Genomic DNA, 23,982 nt, shown 5'->3' on the forward strand with positions numbered 1-23,982 from the left:
TATTAAGATGTATAGGTTTCTTGGAGTGTTAGTTCAAAAAAAGTAGAATTGCTTCTTAAGCTAACATTATTGAAAAGTAAACCTACTTTATGTAAATATTTTAATGATCAGAGTTCTTTAAGAGTACACTTTTAACCATATAGTTGAGGAATACTCTATTACTTTTTTCTTTACATTTTCCAGATGCTCGTTAACCTGATGACGCTGGGCAAAAGTCCTGTCATTCTTTAAAAGAAATTATTTCTGCTTGAGATGATTAACTTGTAATGGCCGACCCCTTACCCAGCCGGCAGCTACACCTCCAAGACCTGTGGCCTAGATGAATTACTGAGAGGAATCTAAATATCAAGCCGTACCTCTAACAAATTTTTCCCACAATCGGCGGTGTAAACATAAGCACTAATGAAAAGCAGATATGTAAAAATAACTGAATATATTAAAACAGAACACAACAAAACACTATTGCATATACACCTTGTAGAATATACTGTATATACCTCCACCAGAGCAATACCGTGACAACATTATATATATTATATATATATACACACACACACACACACACACACACACACACACACACAACAAACCCTCCCTTGCCCCTGTAACATAACAAACAACAACGAATAACATCAATGAATGAAACACGGAAAATGGCAATGATATTGAACTTGAGTCCGAGTGTACAACTGTCCTGAATGCGGATGACTTGTCAACTGATAAAAGATGTGTTTGTATTTCCCGGATTAAATGGAGCAACCTCACCGTGAATCCTCGGTTTGTGGTGGATGATGTAATCTGACCCCGTGGTCTCTGGGGATGAGGGAATTGAAGTCAGTCTAGTGGAATGAAAACAAACTGGTTGCAATGGCGCGATGTGGTAAACAGCAGGTACGTTGTGGTGAAATGTGATCCTCCTTCTCCCTCCCTCCGTTTCCTCCTGATTGCTTAAATAGTACTGCCGGATGTAATTGATTGTGATTGAAAACAGGTGCTTTCCATCTTGGGGCTGTGGTGTCTTTCAATCAATCATCCCCCCTGAATTTATGGGGACGACATTTACTGACACACACATAAACAGCATATGGGACGATGGAAACCAAACGCACTCAGCACAAACATTGACAACACTATTACTACTATGTAGCCCCGCTACAAACTACATGGAGCCTGACCAGTCTTGCTTGCACATTTTTATTTGATTTTATGCTGTTTAACTTTTTAATGAAAAAAATATTTTTTTGGGTTTAAAATAATATCACATTCCCAGAATAAAGGAACAAGCACTAGCCAACTTTAACAGATGTATTTTGAACTTCTCTTTGAGTGCCATTGGGACCTGTTGTTTATTTACAAAATCTTCAAATATTCAGTGGGACTATTAGACTTCTTTCAGAACAAAACTGGAAATACATAAAATGCATTCAGGATTAAACACAAGACACATGTTTATGTTAATGAGAAGCGCAGGAGTATTAATGAAGACATTCTTTTGTTTGTTCATGAAGTGAACTTGAGGCAAACGGGACTGGTAAGTCACTAACTAGCCACATAATCGGAACTGTCACTTGAAAATTGTGTTGTGCTCCTATTTCATATTTAACTCCACTATTAACTAATTTTGTTTGCCAGTATGATCATTTGTTTTTGTGCTTTTCCCCTACATCTCATGTACAAAGTAATAAAAGATATGTAAATATGTATTTTATTTATATTATTACATTCTGTGTATGCTATGTGAATTACTCTGAGTGTGCAGCTTTATCTGAAATCATAAACTTTGGTTTCAGGGCTGTGCAGTGGTTAGTGTGAGTGCTTCATGGATCCAGCATCCAGGATTCAAATCCCAAGACCTGTTTATGTCTGTGTGGGCTTTGCACATTCTCACTGTGTATGTGTGGATCTTCCTCCTGCATCCCCAAAAACATGTATGTTGGATTAATCTGGTGATTCAAAACTGGCCCAATGCAAGTGGGCCTTGTAATAGACTGGCATTCCAGATCCTACCCTGCACCCAGTACTGCCAGAATAGATTTCAGTCCCACATGAACCTGAAGTGGGTTTGAAAATGTTATAATACAAAGTACATTACCTACTAGATCAAAAATGTTTTTTTGCAAACTTCATAGTGTTTACCTTATCTAGGTTGTTGTAAAAATCTGCATTTCCAGCACACAAGTACCTTCCAAGAAGAGTAGCATGGGTAGTAAATATAGTTGCAATTGGAAGTTTTCTAGAGCGGCACAGCAAGAGTCCAGCCCCAGCTTGCCATTCGTGGAAATGTACAATCACATTAGGTCTATCCTGAAGCTGGTCAGTGAGCTGGAAAGAAAAGTGAAAATTTTAATCTGTTCTGCATTAATGAGATTTAAATTCTGAAGAAATGTTGCTTACCTCTTTGAAAAACCAAGCAATTAAAGAGCCAAAGATTAGAGAGTCATTTGCCTCTCGATCATGAAAGGGAAGGCCAATACCAGATATGTCCCAAAAGTCCCCCTTCCATCGGTCAAGATTCCAGGCAGCTGAAGTGATGTCAAATAAGATCACATATGGACTTCCTTCTATTAGCCACCTCCCAAAGTATACCTAAAAGAACAAAGGACATCTGCAATACTTATTTGACAAGCATGATTATAGCATAACACAGGGAGCAAAAACAACATTTTAAAACACAGGACATACATCTTTTATTTCTGACACATTCTTCAGTTTTAGATTCTTATAATATTTCCTTTTAACACTTATAACTTAAACAAAATACTCAGAACCCCACATTTTATTATAATTTGGAATAGTATTTACCAGTAGGTCTAATAATATTGTTTTTCTGTTGTTAATGGCCCCACATCAAGATTGTAATTCTAAGGCAGTTATTTTCCTTCAGCCTACCACATTTAAAGTTAGAATTAAGCTGGGATGTCACAAAAAGACATATTAGGAAAAAGGAGTCGCTTCCCTTGTCTTTCATTAAAAAATAACACATGGAAAAATCCTCATAGCCTGGGGGAAAAAATTTGTCAATGTTTAAATTCCTAAGGTTAGCAGTTTTGTGTTTTACACAAGCTTTATCATTTTAAAGCTTGTGTAATTCTGTCCTTTTGTGCATGTATATGGCATAAAAAAAAGCTATATGAAGATTTTAACGGTCAGACTCGCAAGAATGAACTACACAGTTTACAATACAAAACTAAATTTGTAATTTACTGCAAATGGAATATCATGAAACTAATTAACCTACCAGCAATAAGGGCACCTGGATAAACAGCCAGCAATTAGAAAACCCGGGCCCTTTCACTTTATTTCAACAAAGTCTCTACATCCCATTTTAACCACACTCTTATGTATTTCTAAATGACTGCTGTAGACTGATTTTACATTCTGTATCTTTACTGACTTGAACTGTGCATCTTTTTAGATCATTCATTTAGAATCTTAAAAACAGATTTGTTACAAATACTTCTTCAACAAAGCAATCTAAAAATATATATATAGTTATATACTGTATATATAGCAATATAATATAACAATATCAAAATAATATAGTTAATATATCTTTGCTTTATGATGCCAGAGGCTAATTTTAAAACTAAACAGATGATAGTCTATGACTGTCATAGAATGACAACCTTTATGTGCTTCAAGGAAAAACACACACCCATTCATTACAGATCTACTACTATTCACAGTGAAAAGTTACGATAATTAAGATACAATGAGAAATGAATGCCAAGCATAGAAGGAGCAAAATTTTGCTGAAGAGCTTAAATACAAAAAGAGTTTTTATTCATACAAGGTAGCAATGATCACAAGTGATATGGTAGCCGAGAAAATGCCTAAAATAAAACCCACTGAATTTAACTTTCGAAGATTCTGCCCTAATTTGCCAGATATGATAACCCAATTGCCCTTCTACTGCAAACAACAATTTATTGACCTTCTCATTCTCTCTAAAGAGTTATGGTTACTGTACTAAATTATAACATATTCAAATCGCTGGCCACAGTAAGTGAGTTATTGAATATAATGAACCTAAACAATATTTAACATAACACATTTAAGGAATGTCTTGGTGAAGCACCAGGATCTTCTTAAGAAATCACTGTAAAAATGCATCCAACCATGGTCAATATAAACATTAATGTTTCAGCAAAAATGGAAAGCATTCATTAACAAAAAACAAATTCAATACTAATCCTATTCATCAAAGACAAATGGACAAAAACAGATGAAGACCAAAAGTCTACACACATAAAAATGCATGCAGGAAAAAAGTTTTTCTTTTTTAAAACAAACGTATTTAAAGGATTTCATAGCCCATGAACAAAGCAAGTCCTAATGCAATCAGTGGTCAGAAGGATGCTAAAAAGAGGACTTTGCATAGGGCATAAACAATGTGGTATAAAACACACAAGCTGTGCCCATGTATTTGATAAAAATATCTTACCCTTCCAGAACTGAATATCTGAAAGAATACTGGAAGGAGTACAGAATCTTTTTTAATTGCTGAAATATATACAGTGTTTATTTTTCATTCAATTTTGCTAAACATACATCAACACGTGTTATTTGCAAAAACAACCATTCCTGATTTTACATTTCAGTCAGAAGTTAAAATAATCATTATTAATCAATCTCTAACATTTATTACATTTTATATGGCGTTCAATTTTTACCCATTTACCTTTTTTTCTTGTGTAGTGGAAAATAAATAAATCTATTATAGTATAAGTTATGAATATTTTGTGATGGTGGCATTTTCTCGTTGTGCACATTGTTTGTTGAGAAAAAGTCTTCTTTAATAAAGTCTGCTCTTATATTACCTGTGGTGCCAACAATAGTGCTTGTTTGTATTGTTTGCAAGAAATACAGGCACACTTGAATTCTGATAAAATGCATAAAACATGAGACTTATAAAATATTTTACAAACTTTATTTATTGAGAAGAATTAGTCACTTGTGATTTTCAGTGAGAATGCTGTGCATTTTCCTCATAATACTATTTTGCTTCATCCTCAAATTGCAATTGACTGACTGCTATTTAAACATTTTTTTCAGTACTTACAGTTGCATTACTAACTTAACAGTCCTTTTGTGCTATTCTGTCTAAACTTGTAACTTATTTTTACCAAAGTGAAAGTTGGTACTTCCTATTGATTTTGCAATTCTATGAATATAAATTTAAAAGAAAAGAATAAAGCCAAGTGATATGACTCGATCACAGTTTGACATTCAAGTTTAAAGTAACTTGTATGCCATGTCCCAAGCCTAAGGGCTTCTAGGGCATACTTACCGTAAATTGCTCTCTGCGTTTCTTCTCAGTGTATTTCCATGAGATTCCTGTTACATTTGATTAATGCCATTATTTTTCATTTCTCTCTCTTACATATGGTTAATAATTTTAAGGCCTGCTAACATAAGCCAAACAAGTCTACAAATTTATGTAATGTCATAGAAAAACTTATTCATGATGTATGGCATGTACACAGATTATGCATTTGCTTATGTATAGGTCATTGAGTTTGTTGTCCCAAAATCTTTGAATAAATTACATAAGAGAGGTTTACTGAGTAAAACAGTTAGCTCCTGCTACATACATTATTAATGTTTTCCGATAAACAAAGTAAGCAGCATAACATACACAGCAGAGTAAGTTGAACACATGGAAACACAATTCTTTCCATCTGCCTATTCTTCTAATCTACATGTTCATTTAGAGAAGCATTGATGAAAGTCTGGAGCTAGCCTTGGATGAAAAACAGGACACACTGTTATACAGCCATCTAAATCCACTTCTTCTGGTAAAGTTATGAATTACCATTTAACCTATATCGCATGCGTCTGGCATGCAGAGTTTAAACGGAGTATCTGGAGAGTGCTCAAGCAGACACAAGAAGGAGCTGAGAATGCTACTGTGACAGATTATGAACTCTGCGACTAGGAGCCATAATTCAAGCACATTAACACTTGCGTCACATGTGCCATCATAATCAGGCAGTTCAAATGTGCGCCTTTTCTTACACGGATCACTGGTTATACACAGCTGAAGAGCCAAACAGAGATAAGTCTCGCCCATGCTTACAGTATTTCTATTTGTGAGGACCTTTATGCTGACTGTATTCTTAGACAGTGACTCTCAAAACAAGTATTCAAATATTAAAGTGACACTTATAATGAGACCATGGAAAGATGCAGTCTTATAATAAAAAGCATGATTATGCTATTTATATACCTTTCTGTTATCTGTTTTATAAAGGATGATGGTCAATTTGTAATAAGCATGTTCATAAACTACCTTGGTCTAAGGTACATTATTACATTTAGTACTGGAATATCTTTTAAGTTTTCAGATGACAGTGGCTCAGGCTCTTAAAAAACAGACTTTGTTAAAAGTCTTCTTCAGAATTAACACATTTTTCAAAAAGACATGAATCTCTTTTTATCTAAAAGAATTCTGTAGATCATATTAAATAACATTTAAAGTATGTGGATACAAATACAGTATATATTTCTAATTTTGCTTCTCAAATGAAAATTCTGATCATCTTGCCTTGTAACTCAAGACTGTTCTGACACCTGCTGGTCATGACAAGGTAGTGATTTAATGTTTGATAAAATTCAGAGATGCTAATTTGGTATCCATCTCACTTCTTGAGCAATCGCCAGAGGGCTTTTCCTCAACAAAGCAATCTAAAAATGTAACAGAACAAACAATCTTGTGTTTGAAAAGTTTACAATAGGAGGCTTTATTCACTTATTTTATATGTATTGTGCCTTTTTATTCTGCCCATTAATGGACTGGTGTCCTATTCTGGGTTAACTCTTGCTTTGCATCTGAGGATGTATGCATAAGCTTCTTGTGATCCTGCAATGAAAAATTGTTCAGAAAACATTATATATCATAAATATGTGCTGTATTGTAGATGAAATATGTCTCAAATCATTTGCCTTTTTCATGCGTAGTAGGAACTGTTAGTTGTGTTAAAAATAACTGATGAACAATTTATCTAATATTAACCAACTTGCTTAATCTTTGTTCAACACCTCTCATGTTAAGACATGCAAATTCCCATCCAAGGAAACCCACACTACAAAAAAGTCATATGAGTAGTGAGGTGTTCAAAAAGCCCAGTGATGCTGGCCAAGTAGAGTTCTGCTAAATACTGCTGCTTTCCAAATAGCAGAAGTCTAACTCAGGTTCCTCCTTGGTGATTTGAGTATGATCATCAGAGCAGGGAGGCATTGAATGCAATCATCAGAGTAATTACACTCTCGACCCACTGCGACCCACTATCATTATAAACAATACCAAGTCGTGACCCACCACCAGCAATCTGCAACCCACTTGGGTTGACCTGGACCAAGTGGTTGAGAAACCTTGATCAAAGCCATCACTTTGCATACTTTTCATTTTTTAAGTGCCTTTCAAAATTCAAAGTTAACAATCTGCTTGGTATGTGAAAATTCATGTTTCAAACATTTTCCATAGCTATGGACCCAAATTTACTTGATGTTCTGTATTTCATTCATTCTAATATCAGTATAATATCTCATGTAGAATACTTTTAATTGATCTTTCCTCAGTCTCTTTTTTTTAATTTATTAGATTTACTGTGCAACATTTTGTGTTGTTCTGTAAATCTGAGTCAAGTGTGTGATGTGCTACAGTATATCAAATGGCAATAATCCATGTGCAGATTGGGTTATGGTTGCTTTGTGATTACAATGTTATTAGTGTAAGAAATGTGAATTATCAAGTCATCAAATGTATCTAGTGTCATAGAACACATGGGTTGAATGGCATTCTGGCTGCAGTGGATGGTTCCTTGCCCAGTCAGGAAGCCATGATAAAGGAAAGACATGGATGGACGGGCATCCCAGCTGGGTTGGTTACTGGTACCTTTCTTGGTCAGGAGAGCCATTATGAGGAAAGGACAAAGAGTGACTGCTTCCCATGGCTCTGTGTTCCCCCAGTACACTGAATGGCAGTGCCCCTCTTGTATGGCTCCCATTTGGACACCTGCAGAGCTGCATGGGAGTTGTAGTTTGGCTAGGAAGACCTGTTGGGGTTTTTGGGTGCCACTATTAAAGAGAGGTTCCACTGGACTCAGAAGTGCTTCCAGGTGGCAATTCTGTTGCACTGGAGGTGCACCAGGGTTCTTGGTGAAAAGAAGCTGCTCCACCTCCTCCAGCAGTCAGAGTGAGCAGGAGGTGGACAAGGCTTGATCGGAGGAGAGTGAGGGTGGAAAAGAAAAGGAAAGGAAAGAATGAAATTAAACTGTGACTGATTTATCAGGTAATGCAAACTTGTGGAAGGTATTTTGTTTGAATAAAACGCCTTTCCTTGAACCCATGACTGTGTGGTTTGGCTGTGTCTGAGTGTTGGGATGCAAGTGCACCCTGTACAGGCCACAGTCTGAAGGCAATTAAAATAAGTGCCGTTCATTGTCCTGTTTTCATGAAATAATTACTTTATTAATTCTTAATTTGTTACAGTAATGTCTTATTGCTGGATCGGTAAAATACGAGTAATTTAAAATATAGAAAGAACAAAGTTACAGCAGTTTAGAATCTGTTGAATAAAACAGAACAATAGCTATTTAAAATTAGATGCTATACCAAAACAACAGGAGTAAGCATAGTTCATGTCTGTCAAAGCAAACAGCAGCTACAGATGAGCATCTCATGTGAACAGAACTGCAGTCTGTTGCACGGCAGTTTTGAATTGTTAATTAAATGGTAAACAATATACAGTATTTTATGATATGAAGAAAACTGGTTCCTATTTAAAAGACACTTTTATTCGATAATGAACTCAGCACCTTGTCACTATTCTCAAGTTTCAGTTTTTTGAGTTATTTGTGTAACAAACGTTGTAAAATAATTGATAGTTCTGTTCCCACCCCTTTTAGTTATCCCTTTATTCACATTTCTGCATTGTAAAAAGCTGCAGAAAATCTGCTAAATCAAATATTATTGTCACTGAATCATGTTGAAATCTAATCTGGATGATTTTTCAGTAATACAGATGAGTGCCACTGACAACAGACAAAGTCAATTCAAAAACCGAGACAATAAAGCAAGTATGCTGGCATGGCTAAAGTGGATCAGAAACAAATATAGACAGAAATGAAATGAAATGATATAGAAATGAAAGAGCTAATGAGGCTCTGGATAAACAGATTTAAATATCTGAAAAGTCCCACTTGCTGAATACCCTTACTACAAAAATAAATGATTAAATAATCTAGCTGGTCCATTGGCTTTTGTCTGGGACAAGGAAAAAGGAAAGCATCTCTAGACAGAGTTAATTTGTCAAAGCAGCCAAAATAGCATTCACTGAATAGCCTTCTCTAAATCTCATAAGAGGTAAGCTGTCTTAAATGTTTACCATGTCAACCTTGAGTGCTTGTGCAGCCTTTGTCCATGCCTGCCTATAATCTAATTCAGTGTGAGATTAATGTGCTTTGTTGTGTGTAAAAAAGAAGAGAGCTTGTTTACTTGACAGCCGTTTGTCTTCAGATTGTCTATTGCTCTTTGAATAGCAGGATTTGTGGGGTCGCAAAGCTCCACTTGCGTCTTCACATTCTGCTCAAAGTAAGGCCCCACCATGAAAAAGTTCTCCCCCCATTCGTCCACTGTGATCTTGGCTTTTGTCTGGAGGACTGTGTAAATTCCACCAACTGTAAAAGAAAAAGAAAAAAAATATCAAAAATGTGTATGTTTAGAATTATAGTGCTTTACATTACTATAATTGGGTAACTGTAACTATTGTATATAGCAACCAGATTGATTCTGTAATGGCTTTATTTTACTGTTTTTGAATACAAAGATTTTCAATTACCACATATTTAAGCAGGTTTAAAAATGGAATTTTAGTTTTTGTTTAAAAGTGTCAAAACAATTACATGTAATAGGAAGCATTACAAGGTGTTTTGGCATATAAAAGTAAAATAAACAAATGCACACTGTTTGGAAAGATTCTATAAATGAAACTGTGCTCCTGAAAATTTATTAAGGGTTCTTGCAGATGAATTTTAAATGATTTGGCCCTTTTGCCTTTATATATAATAATTCATTTTTAAATTGTCCCATCAAAACCATTTTTCATTTGTGGGGATATATGTAATCCATCTACATGAAAAATATATGCAAAGAATAAGAAATATGTTGCTGCTCATTTGCAGTTATACCTGAATGGCTTTCAATAAACCATTATCTTTAATCACGAAAGAATATATTCATTATTATGATGTCACAAAATGGCACGTCTGGAAATTTTCAACATTAAAGTAAACATTGGTATTATTTCATCTAAATATTGTTATAAACAGAATGTTATAATATTGTAGCAGTGTTTGACATGTAAGCCTGTTAGAAAGGACTGAGAGCATCACCCTTGCAGTCAAATCACCAGAGTTGCAGATTTTTTTTAGCTCAGCCTATTAAGTCACTTGTATATTCATCCAGTCTGTGCGTGGAGTTACCTGAATGCAGTTCTTGGTGATAGACAAACAGCAGATGGCACAGTGGGTAAACCTGATCACCACTGCAATAGAATCAGAAGCATGAATGCCCCTTGCTGAGGACAATAAATTTAAGTGAGGTGGAGTGTTACTGCATCTCACACTTAAACCAATTATAACCTGTAAGAGCATGCAACCTGCAAGCCTGTGAGATAAGAGCATTGCTATTCACCAGTCTATATAAGATTACTTCTAACTCTGCTGGTTAGGCTTCTTGTCTGTCTGCCCAATGTGGAGTTGCAAATACAGGGCAAGGAAGTGATTACAGGTAAGGACTTGACCTCAGTCACATTTAGAGTGCTTTAAACATTGCATGCAGAACTGATTTCATATAACCTGACACTTCTTGTTTTTTCAGACAATAAATATCTCTTTATGTTAGTTTTATTGATCTTAGTTAAATATTGATTTATTGTATATTCTATATATTTCCACATTTCTCTCTCCAACACCATATGGGAAATTAAAAAGGGGACTGAATATTCACTGGAAGTGAATCATAAATGGTATGTCCCTTGAAGTATGCTTCAGATAGACAGCCCAAGCCAAGACAGCTGAATTCAAGGCAAGAGTACTTGGTTCCTCTTTTCACTTAGCAAATGAAAAGGGTAAAGGAGGAGTACAGATGAGGACGATTTCTCTCTCAACACTGAAACTGGACTTTAGTGGCTGTTGAAGGTTGCAAGTGAGGGCCCCCACCCTGTTAATTGCGGTCAGACATTAAGTTTTTATTATTGTTTTCTTAAGCATTTGCTTTATTGGAAGCGCTTCCCTGGATAGGAGGGCAACAAGACTCATTTTTGAAAATGAAATTAATTAAATGCCACCAGTATAGCTGGTGTTCTAGTGCCTTGGTTTCCAAATCATCCTTGAGTTATCGCTGAACTATTCCATTAGCCCTTGAACAAGGCCCTTAACCAGAAAATTGCTGCAAGGGCACTGTACAATGGCTGACCCTGCGCTCTGACGCCCAAAGGTCATGCAAAAAGATAGTAAATTAAATCAAAAAACAAAATATGAAAGTATGTATGAACCTTTTTTACATAACATTACTACAAATCATGTTTATTTTATTTGTGATGTCACAGCACTCCAGCCTCAAAAGTGCAGTGAAGATGATTTATGATTCACTACCTGGATGTTTCTAGATAAAGTTTGCATAATCATCACATATTTACATTGCTTTTTTTTCCCGTTTATTGAATTTATTAAAAGCAAGTAACATTCCATACAATCAAGTCAAGCTTAACAGAACTAATTCCAACCCCCACCCAAGAGAAACAGAGGAAGGCCAATAGCCAGGATAAAACTTTAGAGTAGGAAAAAGGGAAGAGAATCCTTTTCCTCAATATAAATGCTTATTCTAAAATGTTATTAATTAGATCTTGCCAGGTTTTAAAAACTGATCCTCTAAGTGAGAATTTGATTTCAAATAGTATATAACATCAGTTACCCACTGACTTAAAAGAGGTGGGTTTGGATTCTTCCAGTTGAGCAAGAAAAGCCTATGTGCTAATAATGAAGTAAAGGCAATTACAGTTTGGTTGTCCTTGTCCACTTTAAGTTTAATTATTTATATTGTTGTTCTCTGGGCATGGTGGATAAAATCCAATCTCCTATGCCCAGGTTGACTAGATACTCTAAGTCTGTGCTGTATGACTGAAGTTTGGTTTGTTAATGTGCCCTCAAATGGACTAGCGTCCTGTTCAGGGTACTGTTATTCCTTGTGCCCAGTACACATACACAGTAGCCTGTTGTTCCCCATAAGTTAGTAGAGGAAACCTTCTTTGAAGGAAGACAAGGAACTGGCAATAGATTATAGGAGACCTGAAAGAAAGATGAATCTTAAGAAAATATTTTTTAGGAGACTTTGAATTTTACCCAGATGACACTAAACAGTTGAAGTTATTTTAAAAGATAAAAGTAATTTTTTAAAAAAGTATTGAAATGTATTGAAAATCTGAGAAAGGGATGTTAAATTGAAAGATGAAGGAAAGAACAGTGAGTAGATTGAGGTTAAAGGAAAATTACTGAGGCATATAAAACAACAGCGCGAGAGAAAAGAACAAAATCAGATAGGAGAACAATTGGAGAACAACTGAAATTATTTAGATAAATTAGAGGTTTGGGTGACATTTAATTTATTGCAAGCAATAGAAAGAAAAGAAGCTTAATCACTAAGATTGTATAAACACATTAAAACATTTTGAAATCACATTGGGGATTAGTAGAAAATGTAATAATGCAATATATTTTGAGGAATTTATAAAAGGATGTGCAAACACTTAACCCTAAAAATTATGATGATTTACTTGTTAATAATAAACAGAATTAATATGCAGAACTCTTTGAAATACAATGTAGCCTGCAAAATATATGTGTATATAAGAAAGAATATGTTTTTAAAGGTAGTAAATTCAAAAACTGTCTAGTTAAAACTACCTGTGAGCAATTTATTGGATGCTATAAAGCTGATTGGACAAAATGAAAAAAGAAGAATGAAATAGTGTAAATGATATTTTGTCAATTGTGTCCTTTAAGGAAAAAGAAGAAAAAAGATAATAAAACATGAAAAAAGACAAAAGAACTGTAGAATATGCAACTAAAAGGACTAAAGCGAGATATTTTAAAATAATAAGAAAAGAACAAAGAAAATTAGCAAAAAGGAAGGGTTTAAAGAAAGTGAAAAATGAAGGGAGGATGTGGAAAAAATAGTCACGTAAAAAAAAAAGTGTTAACAATTAAGGATTTAATTTGCCATTCCTTACTATACAATTATATTTGGAAGGATTTTGACAGGCTATAAAACAAATGACAGTGAAAATGAAATGGCACTCACTGAGGACTACACAGTCACCACTGAGTAAAAAAAAAGAAAAAAGTGAAATTAAAATTCAAACTGAAAACAGTAAAAGTTAATAAGGTATCAATAAAAATGAAAGTTTGAACTAAGGATCAGAAATGAAGAACTGAAGAAAATTAAGAGAAATGAAGAAAATGAACAGAAAATTATAAAGGTTGGAATTTAGCTAGTAAAACAATCCAAAAAATGGTTATTTACAAATTGCATATCTATATTTCAAGAATTTTCTGTATTAGTCAATATGTTAAATGCTAAAATTATTATATAATGAGAGTGATTATTAATGAACAGTTGAAATGTTAAAATAACATTTTTAACACAATAAAATTAATAAAGACTGACAGATGGGCCCCAACACTCTGAAAGCTGGTAGGATAAGTTTAAAGCCAGCTACATTTGTCACATACAAACTTGTTGAGTTCATTATGTTGGAAAAATGTGATACTGATAACATTACACTAAAAAGAAAGAATTGCTCAAAATTAAAAGAATAATCAATACAGTCCAATAACAGTGCAAAAAACTATTTTAAAAAGTTTTTTTAAAGATTGATTCTTCTTTATTCCTAATTAAATAACTGCATAATGCAAATAAAGTTTGAAATAATAGTGCAATAGATATTTAAAAAAATTAAACAAAGTCAGACTGAGTTAAAATTCACCAGATAACTATTAAAATTGATAATAGCCAGAGAGACTTTTAAACAATGTTAGTTTACAGTAAATGTTTGATAACACATGACAGATATCTAACTAACAACAAGATTAGTCTGAAAAAAAAAAAATTTAAACTGAACTAACAAATTCAGTTTGACAGAATGCTTAACAAGATTAGACTTCACCGCAACAAGTATTGTGACCAAAGGTAGACACAATGAGCATTTGATATTCTGACAAGAGATTTGGTCTTTTTAGGTACAGGGTCTTTAAAAGACTAGAGCCTAGATGGGATTTTGGTTCAAGATTGTAATTACAAAGTTAATTTGTAATGAGTGTAATGTTTCAGAAAGTGATATAATCAACAGATGTTCATTTATCTTTGTGTTTCCACATTATACAGTATGGAATTCTCTATCATAACTGTAATCAGAACACCTCAGCTGGAAATATTTAAGGAGTGTATAGCTGCTATTCTGCTTTAAAATAACATTTAAGAATGTTGCATGACACTTTGTTTTCTCCTATGAATATAATGCTTACAAACATTAACACGTTTAACTACAACTTCAAGACTACATAGAAAGATGGAAACAACTGATCTATGTGCCCCTTGCTACATCTAAAGTTAATTTCATAGACTCTTTCACATCAGTCAAGTGAAGATTCAACCTTAAAAAAAAAAAACTATTCCAATTAGGGGCCTATACCATTTTGCCATATTGTGGTCTTAGTTTTATTCTTTTTGTTATTCTCCTGTCTTAAATTGTTGGAATGGAAGAGCACTGGCATTTGAAAATAGCCATTCAAAGTAAACATGCAGTTGCCTGCCTATTAAATTCATAACTTTTCAGAAAATAGAATGTGTCTGTATAATTGCTACTTGAAGGCTCACTGTTATTTGAGCACAAGGAATTTGCATTTCCACTGAGTGTCAGCTCACTTTGCAACACAAATTGCTTGCATTAGTAAATTCTGATAACTCTGATTTGTTAATTTTTATATTTCGTGAACATTGTGAAAAGGATTAATGTTTTGAAAATTGACTTAGTGTGGAAAGCATCTGACTCTTCAAAGGTAGTTGAAGAACACTCAGTCTGGTTGAACCTTAATAATATTCAGCTATATACTGTATATTGTCACAGGTTCCTCTGTGTTCTTCTACTGATCTTACTGTGGGTACAGTGAAGGCCATCAAAAGGTGGTAAAGAACTTTGGATAACTCCAAAACTGTCATTATCTCATTGTGGAAAAAAGGCAGCAAAGTGCATATCCCAAGATACTTCCAATAAATGAAACTAGAAACCCTAAGAGTCCAGCATGGCAAATGAAGGTGGATTCAGCTCTGTCCAATGTAGAAGATATAAAAGACCTCAGACCAAGGTAGTTGGCAGTTTGCGTGAGCTTATTAAGAAGACAGGAACCCTGCATAAAACAGTTTAAAAATTGTCTTTATGAACCAGCTCTTAAACAAACTCACTCTATATTTGTCTTAATTTTAAGTAATAATCTAATTAAGAAAGTAATGTTGTATGATTTGCTTTGCTAACTTTAAAAAGTGCTATTCAAAAATATGGAAGGAAAGTAAAAGTAATTTCAAAACTGAGAAAAGATTAAAGACAATTTTTGACTATGAAGCATTCATTAAGGAATCACACGACTTATAAAGGCTACACAGAGTAGGAACACCCTTTATTTTTTTCTTTTTCATGTACTGTATACATTGATGTCGCTTTCACTAATTCCAAAGTGCTTAATATAAAGGTGGTTTTAATGATTGCCCTCTCACTGATTCATCAGTTGGTGGCATGATGCTTTTTTGATTAAACTCAAATCTAACTGAGAACTAAGCATTTACTAATAAAATCTCTATACCTGAACTTGCAATGGAATAGCGATTTACCTGGAAATGTGAAGTCTAAACCAGCTGTTGAAATTTTCCAAGTATTGCAACACCACATAAAAGGTTAAGATAAATAAACTGAAAACAGCCTTCACTCAAGGAGACATACTGTATGTGACACTGACAAATCAAACAACTTCCAGCATGAATCAGACATGTTTCAACCTTTACCCAAGAAAAGTATACCCATATATACATTTTCCCCAAAGGGATTGTTTTGTTTAAGAGTTTGTAGAAATTGCAAAGTTTCTGATGAAAACAGCCAGAACACACAAAAAATATAATTAACTTTTCCTCCTGAAAGTCTTGGTATTCTAAGTTGGCAGTACAATTGTTATAGAAATATTGTCTGAATCTAATATTCTCAAGTACAAATCAGAGACCTTCAAAAAAATATCAATTAACAGAAGAAAGCAAATGCACAGAGTAAATACACAACAACATCCAAATAGACACTACAACAGGTTAGCAACGCATGTGCACGACATTAAAAAGGATAAAACCAGAAGAGTATGATTAAGTGAACATTAAATTCTTTGCCCATAATAATTTTTCTTCTAAAATAACTGACCTGAGATACACTTGTAGAGCATTTCTGCCAAAAAGATTGCTATATCTTCATCACCCACCCACCTCTATTTTTCTCACTAATCTTAATTCCAGAGTGGACCAAAGCCTAGGAAGATATTTTTATGGGTGGCTGGTAAAATCTGTAAATCTCGCCAAAATCTGGATGGCAATCCTCAGCTAGCCTTCTGAATGGTGCTAATCAAAATAAGGAGACATCAGACTAAAACTTGCCTAGGTGAACAAAGATTTTGAAGGAACTGTGAATCCTAAATATAAGATTACCAGAAACTGACCACTTGCCAAATTTGGTGGGCATCTCAGTTGAAGAGTCAGTCTTGAATCTCCACCTAGAAGAGAACTGTGACTTAAAAATAAAAGGCATATCCTTCCTTATTTTTCTAGCAGTGCCTCCATCTATAAATGCTTGTGTGTGTGCTAGCTACCTGCTTTTCAGCAACGGCTCTGTGCCAATACCGCAATCAAATAATTGTGAAGCATGGTCATCATTCAAGAAGGAGAGCTTAACCCTTATAATCAGCAACTTGAAAGCCAGTCATATGGCATATTAGTTTGGTGAGAAATGTCATAAAATGAGGCATAAAGCCCAACAAACAAGGCAAGCTGATGAAGGCAAAACAACGACATCTCAATGAAGACTTATTTTATGCCTGTGATAATGAGCACTGCTCCAAACCAATCAAAGTTCTACCACAGAACCAGAATCAAAGAATAATGTCAATCCACAGAACACTGGACATTACATTGAAAACTTTGGTATTACTAACAGTTTTAACAGTGCCAAAGTAAATAAGAACTATGAATAGCTGATAGACTGTGTAAACAACAGGGGTTGGACTTGTAGTTGCTCCAAACCTTGAATTATGTCAATGAGTCCAGAGGATCAATAAAGTGTTTTTTCTAACTAAATAATAAACAAAGTTTTAAACATGGTATAAAGTAATGAGACAATACAAATATATGACTACTAGGTGGGATGGCTAGTGCACTTAACCACATCCAAGAAACGGTGCCTTAAATGCTTCCTTTTAACTCCCATTTCCTTTCTTATTTCTATTTGACTGAAGAATTTCTTCCTTATGGCAGCAGAGCTCTTTTCAAAAACCTTCTCCTTGATTAAAATATCAATGGGCTTCTGATACATACTTTAGGTCACTTTAAGCCATGTCATGCAATCACTTCTGGGACAAGGGATAATTTTACATTTGATCCAGACACACCAACTTAGAATCCCATCCCAAAGGTTAATTGTATCCCTGAATCACTGAATCATTTATTGGCTTTTATTGGCCAGGTCTTTAAGGCAGCTCCCCATCTCCCTGCACTATCTGACGCACAGCACACTTTCGTACTTGCACATTTTGTATTGTGCTGGTACTCAACTCCTTAATCCTTTCAAGGCTCCCTTTGACACAAGTATGTACAGTAATAACACTTCCTGAAAATGAACAAGGTAACATGGGGCGCAATTGATTTTGCCACTGCAATTATGTACAGTACATTATCAAAGTCCTATATGCCATTATCCATGTTCTTTACCAAACCACACTTTTTTACAATCCTGCCACTGATTGAATTCCTTACCAAACCAAATAGTCAAAGATGCTGATTTCTGATTTTTAACTATTATTGTGTAAAAAACCTCTCATTTTAGAATGTAGTAGTAAATAATATTATTTCCTGAACTACAGTGTATTATATCCCTCTCTTTTTCTCTCACCCCCAATGCTGTGCATTAAAGCAAGACAGAATGCTAAAATATTGTGATATTAAAACTTAAAAGTGGGCTTACGGTTTACACTCTAAAAAGGACAAGCCTAAAAATCTCAAAAGGGAGGAGGGAAACTGTATAAACCAATGGCTCATAGAACAAAACAGAGTTTCTTTCAATAACAATATTGTTTATTCAACATACAAAATGTTGCTTAAACAGGCAACCCAGAGATCAGAGCCGAAATATCTAAAAAACAGAGATTTAAAATGGGAATTTACAAAATAATGAAAGAAATGGGAACCAAACAACACAAGAAGGAATTTCAGACCTTATTTAGGCCACTAACGGCTACAGTTACCGCTGAAATCAAGATAAATGTGTGTTCTTCTGCAAAACCAGAAACCTTACAAAGAGACTTTTAGAAGATAGTTAAATGTTATTTTTTTTTTTTACATATATCTTTCATTTCCATATAAATGATTATCCTATTTAATCATCCCTTTGTTTTTCTAAAAAAGTATGTTGCTCTTTTTCTTTAAGCAATTGTTTTTCGCTTATTTCATTTAAGCCTAACTACCCTGAAATCCAATTTATAGGGAAAAGTGAGGAAAAGTAAAATAGCAGCTTTATCAAAAGTCTCATTATTTATTGCATTTTCCAAAAGCAAAGTCAATAATTAGTAAATACTTCACTAAACAAGAATTTAGAAAAAGGGATACAGGAAATTAGCAATTGTCATCCAAACAGCTTACAACCAACAGCCTCACTACATGAACACTGCTGATTGACAGGTGCAGCACCTAAATCATCCCCATCCACTCAACACAGAGGGTAAATAGCTTCTACATACACGGCTGTGAATTCTGGTTGTAATGGACAAGATTATATTGAGAACACACACCTACTCGACCACATGCACCTTCATCATCAAATGAAGCACACTCTAAAACCATTGTTATTTCATAAAATACAGATTCAAAACAGATAATAGGCATAAGCAGTTTGCTAATTGTACTATACTTTCATGCTGAATGTTAATAAATCATCTTCTGAACCTGCTTAATCAACTGGAGGAAAGTTGAGGCTTGAACATATCCTAGCAACATCAAGCAATAGGCAAAAACCAAATCCAGATGAGGTGCTAGGATCTGAACCCAGATACCTAAGGATATAAAGCAACAACCTTAAACAAAGTGCTATTGTGCCAGTTTCTGAATGAAAATATCATGCTGCATCAATGGAAGATGTTAAACATATTTAAGTAAGTATATATACATTATATGTACAGATGGCATGATGCTTCTTAACACACACAAACATTTATTACCGGTCAAAAGTTTTAGAAAACCTCAGTTTTTCACAGTTTTCTTCAAATTTAATCAGTTGAAATGAAATGAATGACCTAAAATGGTGAAAATGTTGTGCTGTAAGGTGCCTATCATGCAAGCTGGTGACCCTCCAAAACTTGCCTTCTGATTGGCTTGTGACTTTGGGTTTACCAGATCTCTTCCTATCAAGAGTTTCTTCCAGTTTCCAATTGCCTTTGGATTGTGTAGGACACCGTATTCACTGGCACTTTAATTTTTTCTGCAATTTTTCTCAATGAAAGGCCTACACGTCCAAGGGTAATAATGCCCTGTCTCATTTCATTTGTTAATTGCTATTTTCTTGTCATTACCACTGGAATATTGTCCAAGGAGTACTTCGGACAGACAGAGGGCTTTTAAGTAATCAATAGAAATTGGGACACCTGTATGAATTGTTTGCTTCAATTTGCAAGTCCTAATTTACTTTAATTGCTGCAGAACATCTGTAGGTTGTAACCTATTAGTTGTTCCTGAAGAAGGCCCATTTCTAAAGTTCCCTATTTTCAGTTTTTGCTAACATAACATTTAAATTTAAACCTCTGTCAGTTTACTACATACCTTTTCACCATTTTAGGTCATTCATTACATCTAAACCGATTAAAATTGAAGAAAAACAGAAAAAACGGAGGTGTTCTAAAACTTTTGGTTGGTAGTGTACACAGTCTGTGTTTTTTACAAAACATTTTAGATTCATTCTAAATTTTTCCACTCCACAGACAAAAAAAAATAATCTGAAAGCAATTATCATAGAAAGAGTCCACTAGTTGTGAATAACACATCCATTTCCAAATAAAACCATTACAATCATGAAAACCAAAAAATGAATTTACTGATGGATCAAAATAACAATTCAAACAATTAATTAAAAAGTAATATCTAAATGAACACCATCATCAGCAGCTCTTACAGCTTTCTGACTATGCTACGCTAAAGTAATGAGTCTTCAGCAATGCCTCAAATGCTGAGATAAATGAGGCTTGTTTTATATTGGTAAGCAGATTGTTTCAGAGTTTGGGTGCCCAAAAGCTAAAAGCAACGCTTCCTACACTGCTTGATTTTAGCCTTTAAGCAGACTAGCATCTTAACACCACAATGCATGTCTTTGGAGTGTTGGCATTAGTAGGTTTTATTAGGTAAGGGAGCATTTAAATCATTTATGATTTTGTAGGTAAGAAGGAGGATTTAATCATCAGCTCTAAACAATATTGCCAGTTGCTGCAGTGATTTAACAATTAATGATTCTTAGTTCTAGTTATGATTCTTGTTGGCTTGTTTAAAATTAACTATAGAATAGTAAGTGAATGGTTTAAATAGCCTGGTCATAATGAATAGTCAATTCTGTTTGAGACAAGTGAATGAATTAGCATTTCAAGATCCTTCAATTTAAGAATTAGCCTTAATTTCTAAACTAGAGAATGTACTTTTTTGAAAATGCACAAAAGTGAAGACTCAAGGCTAAATCTTTGTTGAAGATAACATCTACATTTTGGAAGTAATTAAAAGTCAAACTTTTTGAATTAACAGTGTTCAGCATTTACTTACTATTCATAGATTTACAAAGCATGTAACGGCTGGAAGCACTGCGCCTCTATAAAGACACAATTCCCAGGCACTGCAGTGTGGGAGGATGCGGGGTGATGAGTAGACAGGCGTTCAATAATAAAGTCAGCAATTTTTGCCTGTTGAAAAAACATTGTCTGGGATGTTTTCTTCAATCACAGGACACTACATGCACATAAAAAGAAACATCTTATTTTTTATTTAAGTTAAAGAAAAATATGTATTCACTGTTTTTATTCATAAAGCAGTTAGTATTGTTCTGTTTAAATAATACATGAACTGAGTTAAATTGCCATACAAATTAAAGTTAATATTGTGCTCCTGAATTACATCTAATTCCAAATTTAGTATATAGAGAAATGAGAATCGGTCCAGCACCAACCCCAAACGGACATAATGTCTAGCTGCTGAAAACAATGAGGGAATTCTATCTTCACACTTCCACACATACTGAAATGATCTGATAAGAATAAGGTAAGTAAGAAGTAAACCAGAAAAGAACAGTAGCTGATAAACCAAAATTCTGAAGCCTTTGTAGTGTAGAAAGATATGATCAACAAATCAACAGAAATGGTTAAGTATAAGCATAGTAATGGTATCATTTTCTGCTTTGGTACATGTGAGTCTAAATCTGATATCTTTAATAAGAGCTTAATAATGTTTGTTACAAATAAATCAAAGAACACACTGTTCAAATACACCCTTACTTATTTGCAAAAGTGTGTAAAACAAAACTGACATCAAAATTTTCCTACACCTAGCTTTCTCATTTTCTTTAAACAATGTACAACAATGTTAGTATGAGGATTATCTAGTGCTTTCCCCAGTATGTTCTCAATGATATAAAGTTAGGTCACTGCAGATTGGTAATCCTGAAACCCACAGCAGCCATCATCCATTTCCATCAATACTGATTAGTGCTTGACTAATGATGATCAGGATGCAAGTCTTAGGCGCTGGGCAGCACAGTGAAATCTACAAACTGTGCACTATATATATATATATATACTAGCAAGCCCGTGATTCTCGAAAGAATCGCAAATCCAAGAATGGCAATCACTTTCTGTTCCCTCTGATACTTGAGCCGTGATTCCTTTCGTTTTTGAGCCGGTACTCCTTTTGCAAGCGCGTTGTAGGCGCGCGCGTTGTCACAGCATGGACAAATCCAAGAATGGCAATCACTTTCTGTTCCCTCTGATACTTGAGCCGTGACTCCTTTCGTTGTTGTCAAAGCATGAACCGTTGGTCTGAGACGTGAGTCCTTTCGCAAGCACGTTGTAGGCGCGCGCATGGACCTTTGGTTTGAGCTGTAACTCCTTTCGCAAGCGTGTTTTTTTGAGCCGTGACTCCTTTCGCAAGCGCATTGTAGGCGCATGCGTTGTCACAGCATGGACCTTTGGTTTGAGCCATGACTCCTTTCGCAAGCGCGTTGTCACAGTTGGTTTGAGCCGTGACTCCTTTCGCAAGCATGTTGTAGGCACGCGCGTTGCCACAGCATGGACCTTTGGGGATTCCGTACATCCGGTGAGCCCTGCGCCCTGCGCCCATCACATTTGGTTTGAGCCGTGACTCCTTTCGCAAGCGCGTTGTAGGCACACGTGTTGTCACAGCATGAACCTTTGGGGATTCCGTACATCCAGTGAGCCCTGCGCCCATCCGGTTTACAACCTTCGGTTAGTAATATGGATATATATATATATATATATATATATATATATATATATATATATATATATATATATATATATATATATATATTTATATATATATATATATATATGGCATTCGTAGTCTGAATCACAATGTGATTGTATGGGTGGTTACCTACCAGGTAACGCTTGTGGTTGGTCAGCAAGTTGGTTAACATCCGCCACGGTGCCCTCTTTCAGTTGCGAGAAGCAGATCATAGAATGGTTGAAATAGTTTTACTGTCAAATAATGCATAGAGTATGCGACACGTGTTTCGCCCTAATTCTGGGCTCATCAGGTGTACACACTCACTGCAAGTGTGTATGCCTGATGAGCCCAGAATTAGGGCGAAACACGTGTCACGTACTCTTTGCATTATCCATCCATCCATCCATTTACCAACCCGCTGAATCCGAACACAGGGTGACGGGGGTCTGCTGGAGCCAATCCCAGCTGACAGTAAAACTATTTCAACTATATATATAGCAGCATTAATTTTAGACTCCATAATTTGTAATAAAACCATATCTGGAGTATGGTGTGTAATTCTGATCATTGCTTGAAAATGCAGCAGCAAACCATTCATATAAATTAAACCTTGTTTGGTTTAAAGGACATATCTTGCTCCATAGCAAACAGAAGAAACAATTCTGGTACAATTTAATTTTCATTTTAGCCCTTAGTTATATCGAGGAGTGCACACAAGTGTAGTTGCTGGTACTGCTGTCTATAACAGCCCCATAGATAGATAGATAGATAGATAGATAGATAGATAGATAGATAGATAGATAGATAGATAGATAGATAGATAGATAGATAGATAGATAGATAGATAGATAGATAGATAGATAGATAGATAGATAGATAGATAGATAGATAGATAGATAGATAGATAGATAGATAGATAGATAGATACTAGACTGGCATGATCCTCTAAAGTGCACCAATTAATTCTGCTGCTGCACCACAGCTCCAGGATTCGCAATTCAAATTTTGCCTCAGTCACTTTCTTTGTAGAGTTTGGACAATCGACATTTGTCTATGTGGATTTGCACTAGGTACTTAGGCTCTCCCTATTTCAGATATGTACATGCCACTTTGACTGGAAGTCAAATGTAG

At 34.9% G+C, this 23,982-nt stretch overlaps 1 protein-coding gene across 1 annotated transcript in view; it reads right to left on the bottom strand.

Annotated features, from left to right (window-relative positions):
- The window catches only part of gys2 (glycogen synthase 2), a 107,633-nt gene that overhangs the window by 71,367 nt on the left and 12,284 nt on the right, over window positions 1-23,982 (bottom strand). The window contains exons 2-4 of the mRNA XM_028806726.2: window positions 9,499-9,680; window positions 2,395-2,586; window positions 2,137-2,322 (exon numbers count right to left, since the gene is read on the bottom strand). Of these exons, the coding sequence (XP_028662559.1) occupies window positions 2,137-2,322; window positions 2,395-2,586; window positions 9,499-9,680 (560 nt within the window). The remainder of the gene's footprint in view (window positions 1-2,136; window positions 2,323-2,394; window positions 2,587-9,498; window positions 9,681-23,982) is intronic.

Source organism: Erpetoichthys calabaricus, chromosome 1 (assembly GCF_900747795.2).
Source record: "Erpetoichthys calabaricus chromosome 1, fErpCal1.3, whole genome shotgun sequence".
In the NCBI taxonomy this organism is placed as follows: Eukaryota; Metazoa; Chordata; class Cladistia; order Polypteriformes; family Polypteridae; genus Erpetoichthys; species Erpetoichthys calabaricus.